Raw genomic sequence first — 17099 nt, forward strand, 5'->3', positions numbered from 1 at the left:
TCTAATTAATACTCTTGCCAAGTTAAATTCCTTCCACGGACCCATTACAATTCATTTCTCTTCCGGTAGATCCTTGATTAATTACATGACACCTTAATGGGCCCACCACCTCCTGATTTACATAGAATGAAACATTCACAGCTGAAAACTAATGTGTATAAGACAAATTGCAGGGTTTACACAAAATCTAGAACAGTTTTTAAGGGGTGAATCAAAACATTCCCACTTAAATACTCCAGAACAAATTGGTACCTTTTATTTATACTTTTCTTGTAGGCACTCTTAAGCAAAGTGATTCCCTTCACTTAAGGACAGGGAAGCCATCACCACGCATCTTATAAAACCCACCTTTCCAGCCTGGCCTCATGCTGCGGTGACAGAGATGACGTGGGGGTGGTGGGCACACTGGATCCAGACGAGGGCCTTGAGGAGTGATGAGAGTTGTTGCCAAAGTTGCTGTATCTAAAGAGGGCAGAGGTTTAAGTTGGGGGCAGGAAGGAGCAGAGAAATGATTACAAGTCAATAAATGAATAACACTCTGCAAACTGTCTTCATCTGCAAGAAGAACAGGTCTGGAAATGCTAGCAAATGTTCGCGATGACCCCAGCTTGAAGAAACTTACTAACTTCTTTGTTTTGATTATTTCCCATTAGAGAGCTTCCCAGAGTCCAAAACTGTCAGACAGCGGGATGCTGACAAAGGGTTTAAAGAAAACCCTCATATTTCCTTTCTTTTTACGTGTACATCAGAACAAGTTGCTAACATAAATTAAGAATACAAATTATTTTCAATCAAATCATGAAGATTTTCTTGTCTCTCATAGGGACACAATTAGCTTTAATTCCCTCAAAGGTCTGTAGAAAATAACAGATGATTGGCCAAAGAAACATCTCATTAAAAATGCTTTAGGTGTTTCTAAGTCAGTTCATCCATTAAACGTTATCTCATCACATGCTCAGCAATTAAGGAGAAACTTTCCCCAGACCTTCTAGACTGGCCCACTTCTTAGAGGTGCATGTGTCCAAAGTTTTCATCCAGTAAATTTCTTCAGAACCAAAATTATAGCCACTAGGTTTAAATGAGCTTTTACCACTTTCCAGTCATCTCTGACAAGTTTCAGGATTTGCAAAATTCTACAGTTTTCTTTCTGTTTTTCAGAACAGCAGTTTTTCAGCTACCTACTTGTATTTAGATAGCACCATTCAAGTGCATTCCCAGACAGCAAATTATTATTTGAAAGCCTTGTGTGAGGCAGACATTCCTGATAAACTAAAAATAATGAGATCCAGAGAGCTTTTCCTCACAGCCTACTCAGCGACAAGGCAGGTACGACTGCTGCTTCTTAACTGATAAGGACACTGTATTGGGGTGTGTGGGGCCCCAGGGCCACCATGATACAAACACACACAGATTCCCGCACACAGTGAATCTGGTCCAAACTCCGACCAACAGAAATCAGTACTAACCATTCTGGGAAGCAATTTGACCTCAAAATGTGGATATCCTTTGACCAAGCAAGTCTATGTTGGGGAAGTTAACATGAACTTATGGTTATTTATATTCCAAAATTGGCATGCAGGAAGTTACTCACTGAAACCTTGAGATCATGGCAAAAAAACCTGGAAACCACCCAACCAGAAAGTAAGAAAGTATGACATATCATACCATCAATAGACTGGGATGCAATCATTAAAAAGGTTGCCAGGTTGTAACATCGCAAATACTTACAATATTTGTGTATGTATACACACATACTGCATGTAACATCAGGATACAATGTTATACACCAAGTGTGATCACAATTATAAAAAATATTCTTAAAGGTTAAAAACTATGTGTAGAAGAAAGCATAAAAAAAAAGGTCATCTACGTTAAAAAGTGGGATACAGAAGTGATATTTCAGTTTTCCTTAATCAACCACATTATTGTAACAGGAAATAACATACTTATATTACCCCAAACCTACGTTGTGTTGCTAAGTCTGGTGTGTTGGCTGCTGCTCTTATTTATTTGGTATTATGTGTCAGCCAGTGCTCGCACCAGGCACCCTAGCAGGCAGATGGGGACTCAGGCTTCACAGTGTTACCCCATCACCATCCCCTGTTAACACACCACCTCCATGGGATTTGGCTTCTGGGAATTCATTTTCTCTTGCCTTAAAAAATCCAACACTCTATTTGTCTAACAGGTTAACTGTGTCTCCAAGTCAGTGCTGGCTTGATTTTTCACGGGGGTCCCTGATGATACAAGTATTGAACCCTTATGCCATACACCTGAAAGCAATATAATGTTATGTCAATTACACCTCAATAAAAAAATTAAAAGAGAGGGCCCCCAAACTGCAGGCCACAGAGAATACAGAAAAGCAAAGAGGGAGAACATACAAAAGAGAGGAAGACACAGAGGAGGGAGAAGCGGCTCAGGAGCAAAGAAGAGGGGGAGAAGCAGGCAGTGGGCGCTGGGCTGGAGGGAGGGAGGCTGCCCTGGGACCTGAGCCCCGGCTTCAGCCCTGCGCCTCCCAGCTGCTTGGACACGGAGCGACCATCTAAAACAATCCCCTTTCCGACCAAAAGTGGACATCCCAGAGAATGCTTTAACAGGATTATTTTACTAAAATTATGATTCAGTGACGTTATGGAAATAAAACGCATAGCGTGATTTCTCCTCCTTTGGTTTTTCTGATGGTTGAGCAATTAATCTGATGACCTCGTGTTCTATCCAACTTTGCTTCTCAATTTCAGCCGAACTAGCTGGATCACACAATTCGCTCGATTCACGCAGTGCTTTTTGTTTGTGTTTTTAAAAAATTCTTTTTAATGACTAACTGGTTGGTCTGTATCATAACCCATTCAATTGCAGTCAACCACTGCGCAGTCAAGTCTGTGGCCGGACAGACCTGTGGAAACCACAGTGAGTGAACGTCAGAAAATTAGGAGGTACAAATAATATTGATACTGTATTCAAATTCCTGTCAAATGGTTTTAAAATTGCAAACTTTTCTCAGTTAAATCGAAGCCAATCCTCATTCACAAGCATGTGGCTGCTTTCCTCAATTTATGTGTTTATTCATTTTGGCAATCTCCATGTTTCCATTGCTCCCATTCCCCAGGAATATAAGGGGTAATAAATTGCCTGGAGACCAAGTGGGAGGGACCTGGGACCCCCCAGGAAAGCCCTGTCAGAGGCTGTAAGACCATCACCAGGAAAATCATCACGGTCTACCACCACCCTGCTGTGGAAGATGCGGTTGCCAAGGTATTTTTCTTCCAGTCAAATGTGTGGCTCCTAACTTGCACGTAGATACTGTACCTAGAGGACATAAGAGCTACGCTGGATGCGCTCCATAAAAATTATGTGAAAGATCACAATAACCTCAAAAACTTAAACCTAGAAAAGACTGGCAAAGAACTTGGAGTTTGGAGGTGTTCAACTGGGGGTCATGTACTCCTGAGGGTACACAAAGCCATCCTGGAAATAAGAGGAAATGAATTTTCAGACCCTCAAGTTCCATGGCTGCTCTTTCTTAACATGGATCTGCCCGTGGCTGTTCCAAGGGCCTCCTGGTTCTCCTTCCCCACCCACCCTATCCACAATTGCCTCCCACTTTTAGGAAAAAAAAGAGGAACATTCTCACCCAGGCTGAATCAGCGTGGGGCACTGCTTTGAGCTGTAAACCTGCAGGGTGCCAGGCAAAGGAATAATATGGGAAAGCGTCACTCCAGGGGAATTCCTTAAGAAACAGTGAGGAAGGAGAAGGTGGTGCTTATCCATCCAGGGACAAGCTCAGAGTGGGGCTGATCTACCTGCCTGCCTGCCTACCTGGGAATCAGCCCCAGGAGTGAGACAGGTATCTTAGTATCTTGGGGACACATACTAGCTTATTTGAATTGAAACATGAAATCAGATTTTTTTGTGACAAAAATTAAGTTTCATTTGACTGAGGACTGACTGGCTTTGCCACTTGGGCATAGATGGGAATTTTCCATCATTCGATCAATTAAATCCAAAGCCCCAAGTTTCTGACAAAAGTAAATTTAAAGCAGGGGAAGGATATAGCTTAAGTGGTAGAGCACATGCTTAGCATGCACAAGGTCCTGGGTTCAATCCCAAGTATATCCATCAAAAAAAAAAAAAAAAGAAATAAGTAAATCTAGTTACCCCTTCCCCCCCGCAAAAAAAGGCAAATTTAAAGCACATATATAATAAACAAATTACATCCTGTACAACTATTTAGACTCCTGATTAAAAAAAAACTTTAGACAGGCTACTTAAAACTTCGAGAGAAGCTTCAATATCCTCTTAGGTTGCAGGAAAGCAACAAAAGTTGCTTGATGAGCCCCAGTCCTAGATCTTCTGCTTATTAGATGGGAGCGATGACACCTGTACTGCCTGGCCGTTTTTGTCACGTGAAAGAGCTGCCCTTCGGGACTAGATGCCCCCAACTTTCATTCAAATAACTTCTTGTCTGGACCCAGGCTGAGGGTCCTCCAAACACAGACTCAGGCAAAAGCATCTTACTGACAAGGACTAGACCGAAGAACCCCTGGCTGGGGGCAGCCAGGGTCAGGGCCGAGTGGGAGGGGTTACCATGTAGATGAAACCACACAGGAAAGAAAGTGACAGGTTGCCTACAAGAGAGGCCACAGTGGAAGTACGCACACATTAGCACCAGACTCTGGGACAGCAGCCTGGGGTGGACACCACTCCCCACTCACCTACCTTCTCTTTGCCTTAGTTGCCTCCCTGAAAATAAGGGCTGGTAATACAATCAACTCTTAAGGGTTAAGTGATACCTTAAAGTGCTAATTTCATGGAAAGTACAAGGCCTGGCTCGTAAGAGATGCTCAATAAATGTTAGTGATTATTACTCTTACTGAGCATAAGGGTGGCCATCGGTAGTATCAATTACTGATTTTGGACAATTGATTGTTTAAAATATTCACACCCTGTGTTCCCCATTCCTCAGTCTGTACAGAGTCCCTGATCCAGGCAACAGTGAAGGGCAGGCACACAGGCAAGCTGACAAGCACCTGCTAAAATTCCCTGCGCAGTTTTGATTTGCACACCTCCCTCCCTCTGTCCCACCTCCAGTTTGCATAAGAATCATTGAGGTGTCCATTCTTAAATCATGTTATCTTTTTTTAAGGCTTTTTTTTTTAAGCCCAGTATTTTATCCTTGTGGTTTTATTTTCAGGGGGGTGGGAGAAGTAATTGGGTTTGTTTGTTTGTTTAATGGAGGTACTGGGGATTAAACCCGGGATTAAACCTCGTGCATGCTAAACATGCGCTCTATCACTGAGCTATACCCTCCCCCCAAATCACGTGATCTTATTAACGTGTGTAAAGTGAGTTCAAATTGCAATCGTTTGCCGTCTCACGGGAAGCTAGAGCAATGACTGAAGGAAAAATGCATATATGTTAGAATAAAAGCAGAAAGCTATAGAAACGGAAAAGGAAACAAAAAGACACCCACCTATTAGAAGAGAAAGACCGGAAGTTGTAGGGATCAGAGGCGGAATACGCGCTCAGATGGACAGAGTCAGAGCCACTGTTAAAGGAAGGAAAACTCCACTCAGAGCTGCGTGGAAGATAGCAAAGCCCCTCGCCACGTCCCGCAGGTCCACAGAGACCCCGTGCCAGAACGACGGGTGTGAGATGTATCGATTCTGACCGACCATGCGTATTTTTATAAACCGCTACGTGCAAAAATCCATTTTCAGTAATCGTTTTATAACAAATGGGCTCCTTAACTCAAACCGACGTAATTTTCTTCTGCAATTTGCCCAAGTCCTGAGAATTAGTTAGTGGTCAGTTAGTAGTTAGTTTACACCACAACTGTCCTGCTCTGCCCGGAATCCACACAAACGCAGCAGACAGACAAGCCAGACGATGTGGTTAACGCGCGGCGCCGCCCTCCCGGGCGAGCCTCACACAGGCCTCCACGTGGGCGGCTCTACCTGCTTTCCTGCTGGCACTCGGCTTCCTTCTCCTTGGCGGACAAGGGCGAATCCTCAAAGTCATAGGAGAAGAGGTGGAAGGGGCTGTGGGGCACATAGGGCAGCTTCTCTATGGTCGGCGATGCCTTCTGGGGGCCCGGTGCCGAGCCCGAGGCCCGGGAGGCCGAGGCGGGGGCGGGGGGCGGCCGCAGCGCGGGCCCCGAGGACCCGCTGCGCGAGGGCAAGGCGGCCCCCGGCGGCGGCGCAGGGCTGGGCACCGGCTGCTTCCCCTGCGGGCCGGCACCGGCGGCAGCGGGGAGGCCTGGGCTCCCGGGGGCAGCATCCTTTCCGGTGGGGATTTGCTCGGAGGCAGGACTGGCCTCGCTGTTGGGCCAGCAGGGAGGAGAGCAGGAGAGGGGAAGGAAGGGGAAGAAAAGAGGTTTGGGAGAGAGGGAACAAAGGTTAGGAAAGAGAAAAAGACATGTTAAAACTCACTACAGTTAAGGCTTCTTCAGAATCCAGCTGTTTCTTGACCTGTGGCAAGAAAGCCCATCGCCAGAAGCCCCAGTTTTTCCAATAATCCTGGTGCCTTGGTTCACTAATCTAAGAGGTAAGACCATCCTGGCCTCTGGGCATATAGGGGCCTCTGTGAGGGGATTTAATGGAACCCCAAAGGCTCTTCTGCACCCGCCCCTCAACCCCCAATTTTCTCTCCACTGGTTGTGTTGGCACCAGAATTTCCACAATTTGACTTTCATTTCTTTGTCTGGGTCAGACGATCTGCCCTCCTCCTAAAAGGCCCAACCTTGAGGAAGAGGTATCCCACAGGCCCTACACTTAGAGTCACTGCTTTCGGATCCTTTCTCCAAGGCAAGTGTGGATAAGGGAGGAGAAGAGACGCCAGCAGGCATGCAAAGAGCTGGCAATGGGGGCCCAGCAAAGCGAAGGGCGCCATGCCATTTCGCACTTTCCCAAGGCCTCCGCTACCACTAAGCCCCAGACATCTCCCCTCCCGCAGGAAGGCGTAATTCGGCCTCGGCCACGGCCACAGCGGTGAAGACCTTCCATCTTCAGGGGGCTGGATTTAGATATTCTGATGCCCACCTTTATAACTGGCGAATCTACGTTAAACTCAGCATTTTTCAAAACCATAGTCCCTTGCTCAGGGAGCTTGACTCCCAGTCATGCCTGTTTGGGACTGGGATGCGAGCCGTTTGGTTTCCTCCCTCGAATTCAGAGCTCCGTCTGTATAAAGGGGCAGGAACACACAAGTGTCCCTGGCTCGATGGGAGGCTGGGAAGAGACCACGCTGCCGTGCTCAGCACCATGCTCAGGGCACCCGGTCCAGGTGGTACACACACACGGCGGGCACACATGGTGGGCACACATGATGGGCACACGTGGAAGGCACACACAAAGCAGCTGTTAACAGGAAGGGGGAGCAGTGAAAGACACCAACCGCACAGAAGTATGAGGAATCTTTCCCACCACTCCCACAGCTGGGAACAAATAACATCGTAATCAACATTAATAAACACCTCCGGTATTGCCAAGACTGAGCCCTGGTGTTTCACCTGCACATCTTTACTTCCTAAAACCGAAATGCCTGACTGTATTCTCTGACCAAGGATGCCCTCCAGCATCAGGCATGTAATCAAAGACACAGCAAGGGGTAGGACAAACCACCATCTCCTGTGTAAATCACAAGCCCCTGTAAAGACAGCACGGTGTCCATCAGAAACGCCTTTAGAGGCTGTCCATTCCAGCCAGATTCTTCTATCTGGTCCGCAGGGGCTGCTGAACTGTGTGAATCACTGAGGGTGAAGGGTTTGTGTGTGTAGGACACACCGTGCACATTTAAGCACGTGTGGAGCCGTAACAATCTACTTATTGAAGGTCCACATAATTTTCTGTGGCTAATTTTCGACCTAAGGTGGGACTGCCAACTGGACGTCCCCTCTTCCCAGAGCATCCCTAACTAAAGTTATTACCCCCAAGCATGGCGCTCGGCATGGGTGGCGGCCCTGGTTAATGCCGGCCAACCTTTCTCCCTCTCATCCTAGAGTATGTGCCTTACTCCATCCCCAGGTCATTCCTTTCCTCTCCCCACACCCTGCTGGCTTCTTTCCGGACATTTCCGAAGTGGGGAAGCAGTTCAGAGAAGATTCCATGACCCCGGAACAGTGGGCATCTCAGCACGTCAAATGAGCCCATTTGAGAACCTCTCTGTGTGCTGGTGGCCCGGAGAATGAGGCCACAGCAGCAAAGAATGACATTAACTTTGAAGTTGGTAAGAGAAAGATTTTACCCTAATTCATCCAATTTTGCTTATCTGTAGACAGTTTAACAGCAAAAATGTCCATTTGCAATGTGAAGGAAACCACTCCATTTTAGAATTGTTCTTTGAGTATCAGAAAGTGAAATGACCCATGATCAACCTGTGTTTTTCTTACAGACATTATTGAGGAAAATACCTACAAAATTTACAAATATTTGCAAGGTGCCTGTGTCTGTGAACACTGCCTGAAGACAGAAAAAATACACTTTGGAGAGGCGAGTGGAGGACAGAAAATTCCCCCAAAGGGCTATAGAGCTATGTTCGTTATTCTGGGCCTGAAAATAAATGCTGGGATTTTCTTCTATGCTGTTTAGGGTGAAAAGCGTTTCCTGTCTATTTGGATAAAAATCAAAATACATCCTTACTCTAGCAGTCACCCCCACATTTTAGATAATATTACACTGGTCAAATTAGTAGGAAGACGGGGACATGCGAAAGTATTCCTCCTTTAAGTGCAGAAAGGGTTAACATCTTCCAAGCAGAGATGAACGTCTTGCTCTTGCAGTCACTGTCAATCTGATGGAGCCAAAGCACTGAATGAGGGAGGGGACAGTGGGGAGAAAAGCAGTTAAGGGCATTTTCCCTAAAGCAGGATTAGGAATTCAGTGCTTGAGTAAAAACTACGGTTCTCTAGGGAAAATGTGCTCAGTTATTTCTACAAAACTAGTCACTCTGTGGCTCTGTGTACTGGGTAAAGCTTTGCCAGTGGGAGCTAGTGAGGAAGGGAGGAAGGAGGGCTGCTGTGATTCATTAGGAAGGAGCCAGGTGGGATCCTGGGAGGGCCCAGCCCTCGGTACCTGTCCTCGCCCTGACACGGGGCATCGTCCTCTCTCTCTTCCTCTGAATTGGGCTCCGTGATTGGCTGCTCCTCTTCCTCCTCCTCCTCCTCCACCCTGAGGCCAGGCCAGGAAAAGAGAAATGCACACAGAAACAAGATGGGAAAGCGAGATGAGCATTACAGACAAACAGGAAGATGAAGCAGAGCAGCTTGGGCTGGCCGAAATGGAAAGCTGGCACTTGATCTGCTAGGAGAGAGAAGACAGTTCTGAGATGCGGACATTTAAATGTGGGCTGGAGGTGCAATAACCCAGCACACGCCAAATCTCTTTGAAAGGTGGCTGGATGCTACTGCCCTCTGCATCGCAACCACCACCCTGCCCGCCTGCCCAATGCCCCCACCATGCATGATTCAGAGAAGCTTCTGGCCTTGGGCAGGCCTCCGGGGTGGTTTTCCTCCCGTACACAGAATCACGCAGTGGGTATTCTGGGTGATGCCCAGCTCCTGCAGCAGACAGAGTCCTCATCTTTTTGCTGCACCCAACTTGGTTAGAAACCAGAGAGGCCCAGGCTGACCTGGCACCAAACCTCCATGTTGGACAGAGGGGTTTTTTTTTGCATGCCACTCCCTCATTCTTGGTCAGTGTGTTTCGGTGGGGGTGGATCCACCCTCACTTCAAGGGTTGACACGTGGTCCAGGTAGAGTCAATCCATCACCCCTGGGAATTCTGGCACCTTCAGTGATGAGAAGGTACAGGGACACCCTAGGTCTGGAGCTGCCTTCAACTTCTAGTGGAGGAGGCTGCCTGTGAGTGACACCCACCCAGAAAAGTAGAGCTGGTGGGGGAGAGCGGGAGGGGAAGAGAATTGTCCCCATGACAATTTTAACACTTGGATCTAACGCTTTTGAAGCTCCACCCTGGGCTTTTACTAATGGAAGATGATAAAGTCTCATTTTTGCATAAGGTAGTTTAACTTGGGTTTTGGCCTTGCAGCTGAACAAGTACAGAGTCTTACAGCTGAATCATCAGCCTCCTTTGGCCTCGAAGTCCTGCCAACATGTGACATGTCACTGTCTAATGGAACGCCCACCCAAGGCCGTGTGGGCGTCTCCATCCCTTGCCAAAGGGATTCAAACTCCCGAACTCCAATAACCTTCACCTTTTTTTTCACGTCAGCCCCTCACACGCTGGACCTCACCATCACACAGCACTGGCCCACCTTGTAAAGCTTACATCCAAACTTCTCCCCCCTGATCACAAGCCCCCCTTCCTCCAAATCTCTCTTTCCGCTCCTTCCACAATCTTCTGCAACCTCACAGCGTCCTCCTCAATTTTCTAAATGTCCACCAGCTCCATCTTGCCTTCAGTCATTATGAACTGACCATTTCTCACCACAGGCATCATTTTGCCAAGATCTCTAAGTCTTTTGCCCACTGTCCTTCAGCTGTAGTTTTTCTTCTGACTGAAATATAAAATACATAGAGGAAAGTACACAAATCACTGAGGTTTCACAAAATAGATACGTCCATATATAACCAGCATTCCTTGAATGTGCCCTTCCAATTGCTTCCCTTCCGTCTTTCAGATAACACAGGTGAGCTTTGCCTGATTTTATTCTCCATCTAAAAGGAATCATACTGTGTGCAGCTTGTTTTGTTCAACATTACACCTGTGACATTCATCTACACTGTTCTGCGTCCTTGAAGATCATTCTTCCTGTTGCTGTAAGTATTTTATATGAACACACTATAATTTAGTTATCCATGCTACTCCTGCTGATAAATCAGGTGCTTTTCAGTTTGGGGTTATTCTGAATAGGGCTGTTATGGACATTGCAGTGTATGCTTTTTTAGTGAACTTATGTATAAAGTACTGTGCGCTGTACATCTAAGGATGAGATTTGGGGGTCATAAGATGCTTGAGTTCATCTTTATTAGAAACTGTGAGTTTTTCAAAATGACTGGACGACTTTATATTCCCATAGATAGTATATGAGCATCCTGGTTGTTCCATATCCTTGCCAAGATCTGGCATTTTTATCTATTTTATTTTGCCATCTAATCTGGGTGTGATGATAGCTCGTTGAGGTTTTAGTATGTTTTCCTTCGTGGCTAATGAAATTGGGCATATTTTCATACTTTAAATGTCTATTTAGATATCCTCTTTTTGAAGTGTCTAAGTACTTTGCCTTTTTGAAAAAAATCCAGGCCTTTTCTTTTTGATTTATAGAAGTTCTTTATATAATTTGAATACAAGTACTTTGTCATATTTAAGGGCTGCAAATATCTTTTCTCTCTCCGTGCATTGCCTTTGCATTTGCTCCACAGTGTCTTGTAATAAAACTAAGTCCTTAATCTTAATGGGATTCTGTTTATCTTTTTTCTTTGACAGTTAGTGTCTTTTTTCCCCTGTTCTGTTTTTTTTTTAACACCAAGGTCTTAAAGGTATGTGTCCCTCTAAAAGCTTTATTGTATAACTTTTCACATTTAGATTTGCAGTCCACCCATAATTTCTGTATCATAAAAACAGGGATCAGATACATCCCCCCCCCGGATATACAGTCAGCCCAGAACCATTTAGTAGAGTCAGTCAGTCAGTCATGTCAGTATCATCTTTTATCATAAATCAGGTAGATACATGTGGGCTTCTGGAATTTTTTCTCACCATTAGTCAATTTTTCTACCTTTGCATGAATACTTGCTGTCTTAATTACTACAGTTTTATGATACATCTTGACATTGCAAAGTGTAAGTCGTTCCTTTGCACTTTTGTGGGAATTTTTAAATTAATTAAGTTAAGGGTAATGCTCCGAGCTTTTAGCTAGACCACAGTCTCACCAATGTTTTTTATATCAATAAGTAAATTTTAAATAAAAATAAACAAATTAGGAGAGGGCCACACATAGACCCATGATGCCAATGTATCATGAACCAAGGATTATAATTAATCCATTTCTGAGCAATTAGACTCCTTAAAATAGATTTTTTAGAGCAGTTTTAGGTTCATAATAAAATTGAGCAGAAGCTTCAGAGATTTCCCCTAATAAGTAACAATACAAACATTTTTTAAAAGCAAAGGAGTATAACTATGGGGCAAGAGTTCTCTCCCTATTTATCCAAGAACTATTTATTGAGCATCTATTACATGCAAGGTGCTAGGGTAGAGTGGTTAATAGAGGTTCTCATCTTTGGAGTTTATAAGTCTGTGGCGATGGGGGCAGACATTAATCTAATTGTGCCAGGAAGTCCATAGTGCTGCTGGGGCAAAGCTAAGAAGGCCAAGCAGGAACTGACCAGAGGACAAGATGGCATTTTGCCCATGACACTCTCCAGCTCTGACACATGTGCACTAACCTTAGGATTAAGTCCAACTTGCACAGCTAACACTCTAACCCCTTATCGTCTCTCCAAATTCATCTGCCACTCTCACCTCATCAACCTGCCCACCCCAGTCTTAATCAGTCTTTTGAGTTATCCACCCAACACCGAGGGCATTTCAGCGTGGGGGTCCAAGCAGGAGCCATTCTCCCTGCCTGGAGCTACTCCTGCTGCTCTGTGTCTCTGGTGGCCCCAGCCCCCAGGGACATCCAGTAAGTCCCTGCCACCTGTTGCAGCTCTTCGGCCCTGTGGACCTCTCATGGTGATCAGCATGGAGACACTTACTATGGATGGTCACTGAAAGGATTGGCAAGAACTGGGAGATGACCTGAGAGATCTCCCCATGCTGCAGATAAGAAAGAGGAGGTCCAGAGAGGCCAAGATCACACAACCTGCCAATAAGAACTCCGGTCTCCTCATGTCCAGGCCAGAGTCCTCTCTACCAGGCCAGGGAATGCCATGAACTTGAAGCAGGATCTGACTTGGTTTCCTTGCTCCACCGTCACTGCACATTACTTCTAAGCAACACTGCCCTGAAGTGTGCTTCTCAGTCCTCCTTGAACATGGAACAGACAAGATGATACCATCTGCACAGCCCACTAGAGCATCGGACAAGGCTGTATGTGGCTCCATGGAACCTGATTAGCACCCCAGTCACCCTGGACCTGCCCAGTTGCCCTGAGGAGAATCAGAATCTTGACACAGTTGTGACCGGTTTGTGGCAAGTAGTTAGAAACTTCTGTATAGAGGTTTAGATAAGAGGCAGGCATGTAAACTGCATATGACATAGTATAATTAAACGAAAAAAATATTTTATAGAAACACTTTGTTAAATTGACGACAGAGAAAGGGCCCCTTTGGGCTCTACCTACATCCCTGTGTCAGCGAATACTCCAACCAGAGTCTGAACTTGGCCTCACAGTGACTCACACTTTCTGTTCACTCTAAGGCTGTTTCTAAAGTTACCAAGGGCCCAAGGCGAGATCTGAAATTTTTCAATTAGTGATCATAATCGGTTAAGACATACATCTGATCAACTGAAGCAGTGATTTCATTCAGAAATAGAGTTTTGTTATCTACCAAATTAAAAAAATATATATTCCCTCAAGATTTTTGCCAACCAAGAGAATGAAGAGAGAGCCCAGCTGTTGCTCTGATGTTTCCATGGTGAGAACCCAAAGTTAGACGGGGAAGTGTTTATTGTCCTTGTAACACTCAGAGTTTAGAAGGAGCATAAATACAGGCCACGGATACCGAACAGACCTGAGAACTGGACAACTGGCCAGACTAACGTTTCTGTGGTTCTACCGCCCACTGTCCCTGTCTCCATCCTCCGTCGCCTTCCGTCCGGTCCCCACCAGGCAGACTGGCACCTCCTAAGATGTGCACGCTGAGCCCGGGACAACCAACAGCACCCTGACTCTGCAGCCTCTGGTTTCCACAGCCCTGCCTGACTTGACCCGCTTACCACACGACCTCATCTCACCTCCGCGCCACCTCTGTCCCCTCCACACTCCATAACCTTGTCTCTCGATACTCCTGTCACCTTGGTACACCAAGCCCTTTCCTCCCTCTGCCCTTGAACGTGGCCTTCCCTCGGTCCAGGGAGCCCTTCTCACCCTTCAGGATTCAGCCTAAATGCCGAGGAGGCTTTTTGGACCCCCACCCCCGCCACCACCGCCACATCCCTATCCCACTCTCCTCTGTTTAAAAGAAATCATTTAAAAATTAATATTTAATTACAAGAACGCATATTCCCTTTGAAAAAGTATAATATTACTTTAAAAATTAAGTCCCCTTGACCAGAGGTAGCCATGGCTATAACTTCGGTGGGTAGTCTTTTTAACATGTGTTACTCTACGTCCTTTTACACAGCCACAAGTGTGGCCGGGATGCTGGTACTTCTGATATGATGCATCTCTTTCGCTGTGAGCTGCATCCCATCTATGGCTATGCCGTGTTTCCCTTACCTGGCCTGCCCCAGTTTGCTGTTCTAAGTAATGCCGTAATGCCAGCCCCTGCACATGTCCTCGGACAATGCACGTTCTCCTCAAGGGCATGTCCTTACACCCTTGCTGCCTACACACAGCCCCGCTCGCTCCCTTCAAAGCCCTCTTCCAAAGCTACACACCTTTACTTGCTACAATATTTATGTGCACCTTGTCTTGGGCGGCTGGAAGCTTCATGAGGGTCATGCTTACCACTGCATCCCCAAATACAGGCTGAGGGAACAAGGAATGAAAGGAACAAGGAATGAAAGAAACAAGGCATGTGCTCTCCTTTAGCTGCTTTTCTTGCCTCAACAAACTCAGGACGGTAGTCATTATCTCAAAGTTCACAGAATGTCAGGACTGACTAAGAAGTCTGTCGCTCTAAGGTTACGGTGATGTAACGTGCTCAGCAGCGGGGTTTCTCTCCTAGAGATTTGGTGGTTTGCTCACGCACTCATGGACGTGAGCGATTACAGATGTGGACCCGGGTCCCAGCCACGTTCTAACAAACCCAAAGGCACTTCATCTCTGTTTTGTGATTTTTTTTCTCCCCTTTTCACAATCAAAATTATTTACTCTTCTAATTCAAAGTTAATTTTACAAAGCTTGTTACAAGTGAAAAATATAGACATAAGCATAGAAAAAAAATACCTTCTCAAGTCCAATAAGTCAGTATTCGCTTCACTGCGGAAGGCCGGCCATTGGCATGAAGCCACAACATCCTCCACACGCTCCCCCTGTCCCGTCCCAAGACCTCTAGAGACAAAGGCTGGCACACAGCAGGCCCTGACGGGCCACTTTCTCGGGGGGTGGGGGGTGCTCATCTCTAGTCAATGTTTAATTTCATGTTTATAAAACCAGAACTGCGTGACTGGAAAAAGAAAACCTCAGGAATGAAATGATTTCTCTGGGGCAAATGTGAATACTGTAACTGAGTATTCCTGAAGGGTGATTAATTGTCTCTGAATTCCTCACAGAGCTATTGTGTCTCTGGGAAGCATGCTCTGCCAGGATGCTCCGAAGGGGTGTGGGCCGCAGATGCACGTCCCAAATGTGCCCAGGCTTCCTTGCATTCTAAGGGTAGGCTTCCCTCTTCTTGGCTTGGCACTGCCTCCCTGGGTCTCTCCAGGGACAGCAGACACTGGGATGGGGGGAGGGGCTGTAGTCACTCATTTATTCTAGTTATTTAACAAACTCGGTTCTGGGTACTCTTGTACAAAGGTTACAAGGTTCACTCCTTAACTCCTTGTAGGAACTGCTGAGGTAGGTACCATTATTGCCCCCTTCACGGCTGAGGAGCTGAGGCACAGAGAGGTTACGGACTTTGCCCAGAGTCACAGAGCTATAAGCCGGGACCTGAACCCAGGTAGTCCAACTCTAGCATCCAAGCTCCTAACCATGATGCTCTGCTACCTCTGCTACGGTCATCTCTTTGTGGCTGGAAATAAATGCCTCTTCTCTTTAAGGGTTGGAAGAAGCTATTCATTCATCTTTCCTCCCTTCAGATTCTTTTCCTGTATTCAGGTATACAGGGAGTCTGCCAGCTCTCATTCCTTGCCCATCTCACCAAGGCCCCATTCCACCGAGGGGAGAATCAATGACACCTTGATGTGGACAACAACTACAGCCCATGTTAATTCTGATCAGTCTCGCTTAGAAATAAATGTTTTTTTCAACATAAATACTATGCTTTTGTGATCACTGTCAGCTCACTGAGCACGTGTGTGAGACAAGAATGACATTAGGCCAGACCTCTCTTTCTTTGGGTCTCTCCTCTTCAATTTCCAGGGCCTCTTGCAAAATGTTTCACCAGCATCACATTTGCCCACTATAAGCTCCTTCTTGGCCATGTCAGATTTGACCTCTTCAGCTTACATTTCGAGGGCTTTACATACAACCTTCATTACTGAAGAGTTATTACCCGGCTCCCTCTACAGACCCTTGTCAGAGACAATCTCATTGCTCCTCTCATGATTGGATTTAATCAGCTCAGTGTAGTCATCATTTAGAAAGCCCCTGCTCCATTTCCAGAGGGGTTCTGGGAATTGCACAGGATATAAAGAGAGATGCTTGTTCTCTAAAAGGACCACTTGCATGAGCTCCCAACAAAACCAACTCTACCAGAAAGGGCTGTGAACGGTCAGGACATGGATGGGAAGGTGCGTATCATAGGAAACAGGGCGACTGCAAAGGATGAGGGCAAGAGGTTCTAGAAACAAGAACCTTTCCTTCTCTTTGAAGTGTGTTCACCACTCCCACAGTAAAGGGCTTGTCTCTTCCTGAAACGCCACACCAAGTAAAGCCCCTCTCGCTTGAGAAGCATTCACATTTGAAGACAACCAATTTCAAGGTTCATTGACTTGGGAAGTAAGTGGATTTCTCAGTGTCAATTTCAGGAAATGACAATTCTGTACATTGTCCATCCGCTTCTCTCCTCACTTGGTTTGTTTTCGCCTAGGCTTCAGCCCTCACCTGGAGGTGCCTGGGTTCCAGAAGTGTCTGTCCAACTGCCTGTGGGAAGTTCTATCTGTGATCCAGACGCTTCAAATGTAAAATGCCCCAAGCTGACTCAGGGACCTTATAGCCATCCCATGATCCTCAGTTAGTGGTGGCCTGGGGGTCACCCCAGGCTCCTTCCTCTTTCTCACCACACAGTTCAGTCACCGTCCTACAAATGG

The 17099-nt window shown here is 46.1% G+C and overlaps 1 protein-coding gene across 7 annotated transcripts in view; it reads right to left on the reverse strand.

The window, feature by feature from the left end:
- Positions 1-17099, reverse strand: part of FHOD3 (formin homology 2 domain containing 3) — a 402137-nt gene that overhangs the window by 104216 nt on the left and 280822 nt on the right. For 4 of the 7 annotated variants that reach the window (XM_072948975.1, XM_072948978.1, XM_072948979.1 and 1 more), the window contains 3 exons: positions 5958-6320; positions 5474-5548; positions 349-462 (listed from right to left, as the gene is read on the reverse strand). The exons of 1 other annotated variant lie outside the window; for it this stretch is intronic. In XM_072948975.1, coding sequence (XP_072805076.1) covers positions 349-462; positions 5474-5548; positions 5958-6320 — 552 coding nt within the window. The remainder of the gene's footprint in view (positions 1-348; positions 463-5473; positions 5549-5957; positions 6321-17099) is intronic. 2 more of the 7 variants (XM_072948976.1, XM_072948977.1) reach the window with 2 other exon arrangements.

This window comes from Vicugna pacos, chromosome 24 (genome assembly GCF_048564905.1).
Source record: "Vicugna pacos chromosome 24, VicPac4, whole genome shotgun sequence".
Lineage (NCBI taxonomy): Eukaryota > Metazoa > Chordata > Mammalia > Artiodactyla > Camelidae > Vicugna > Vicugna pacos.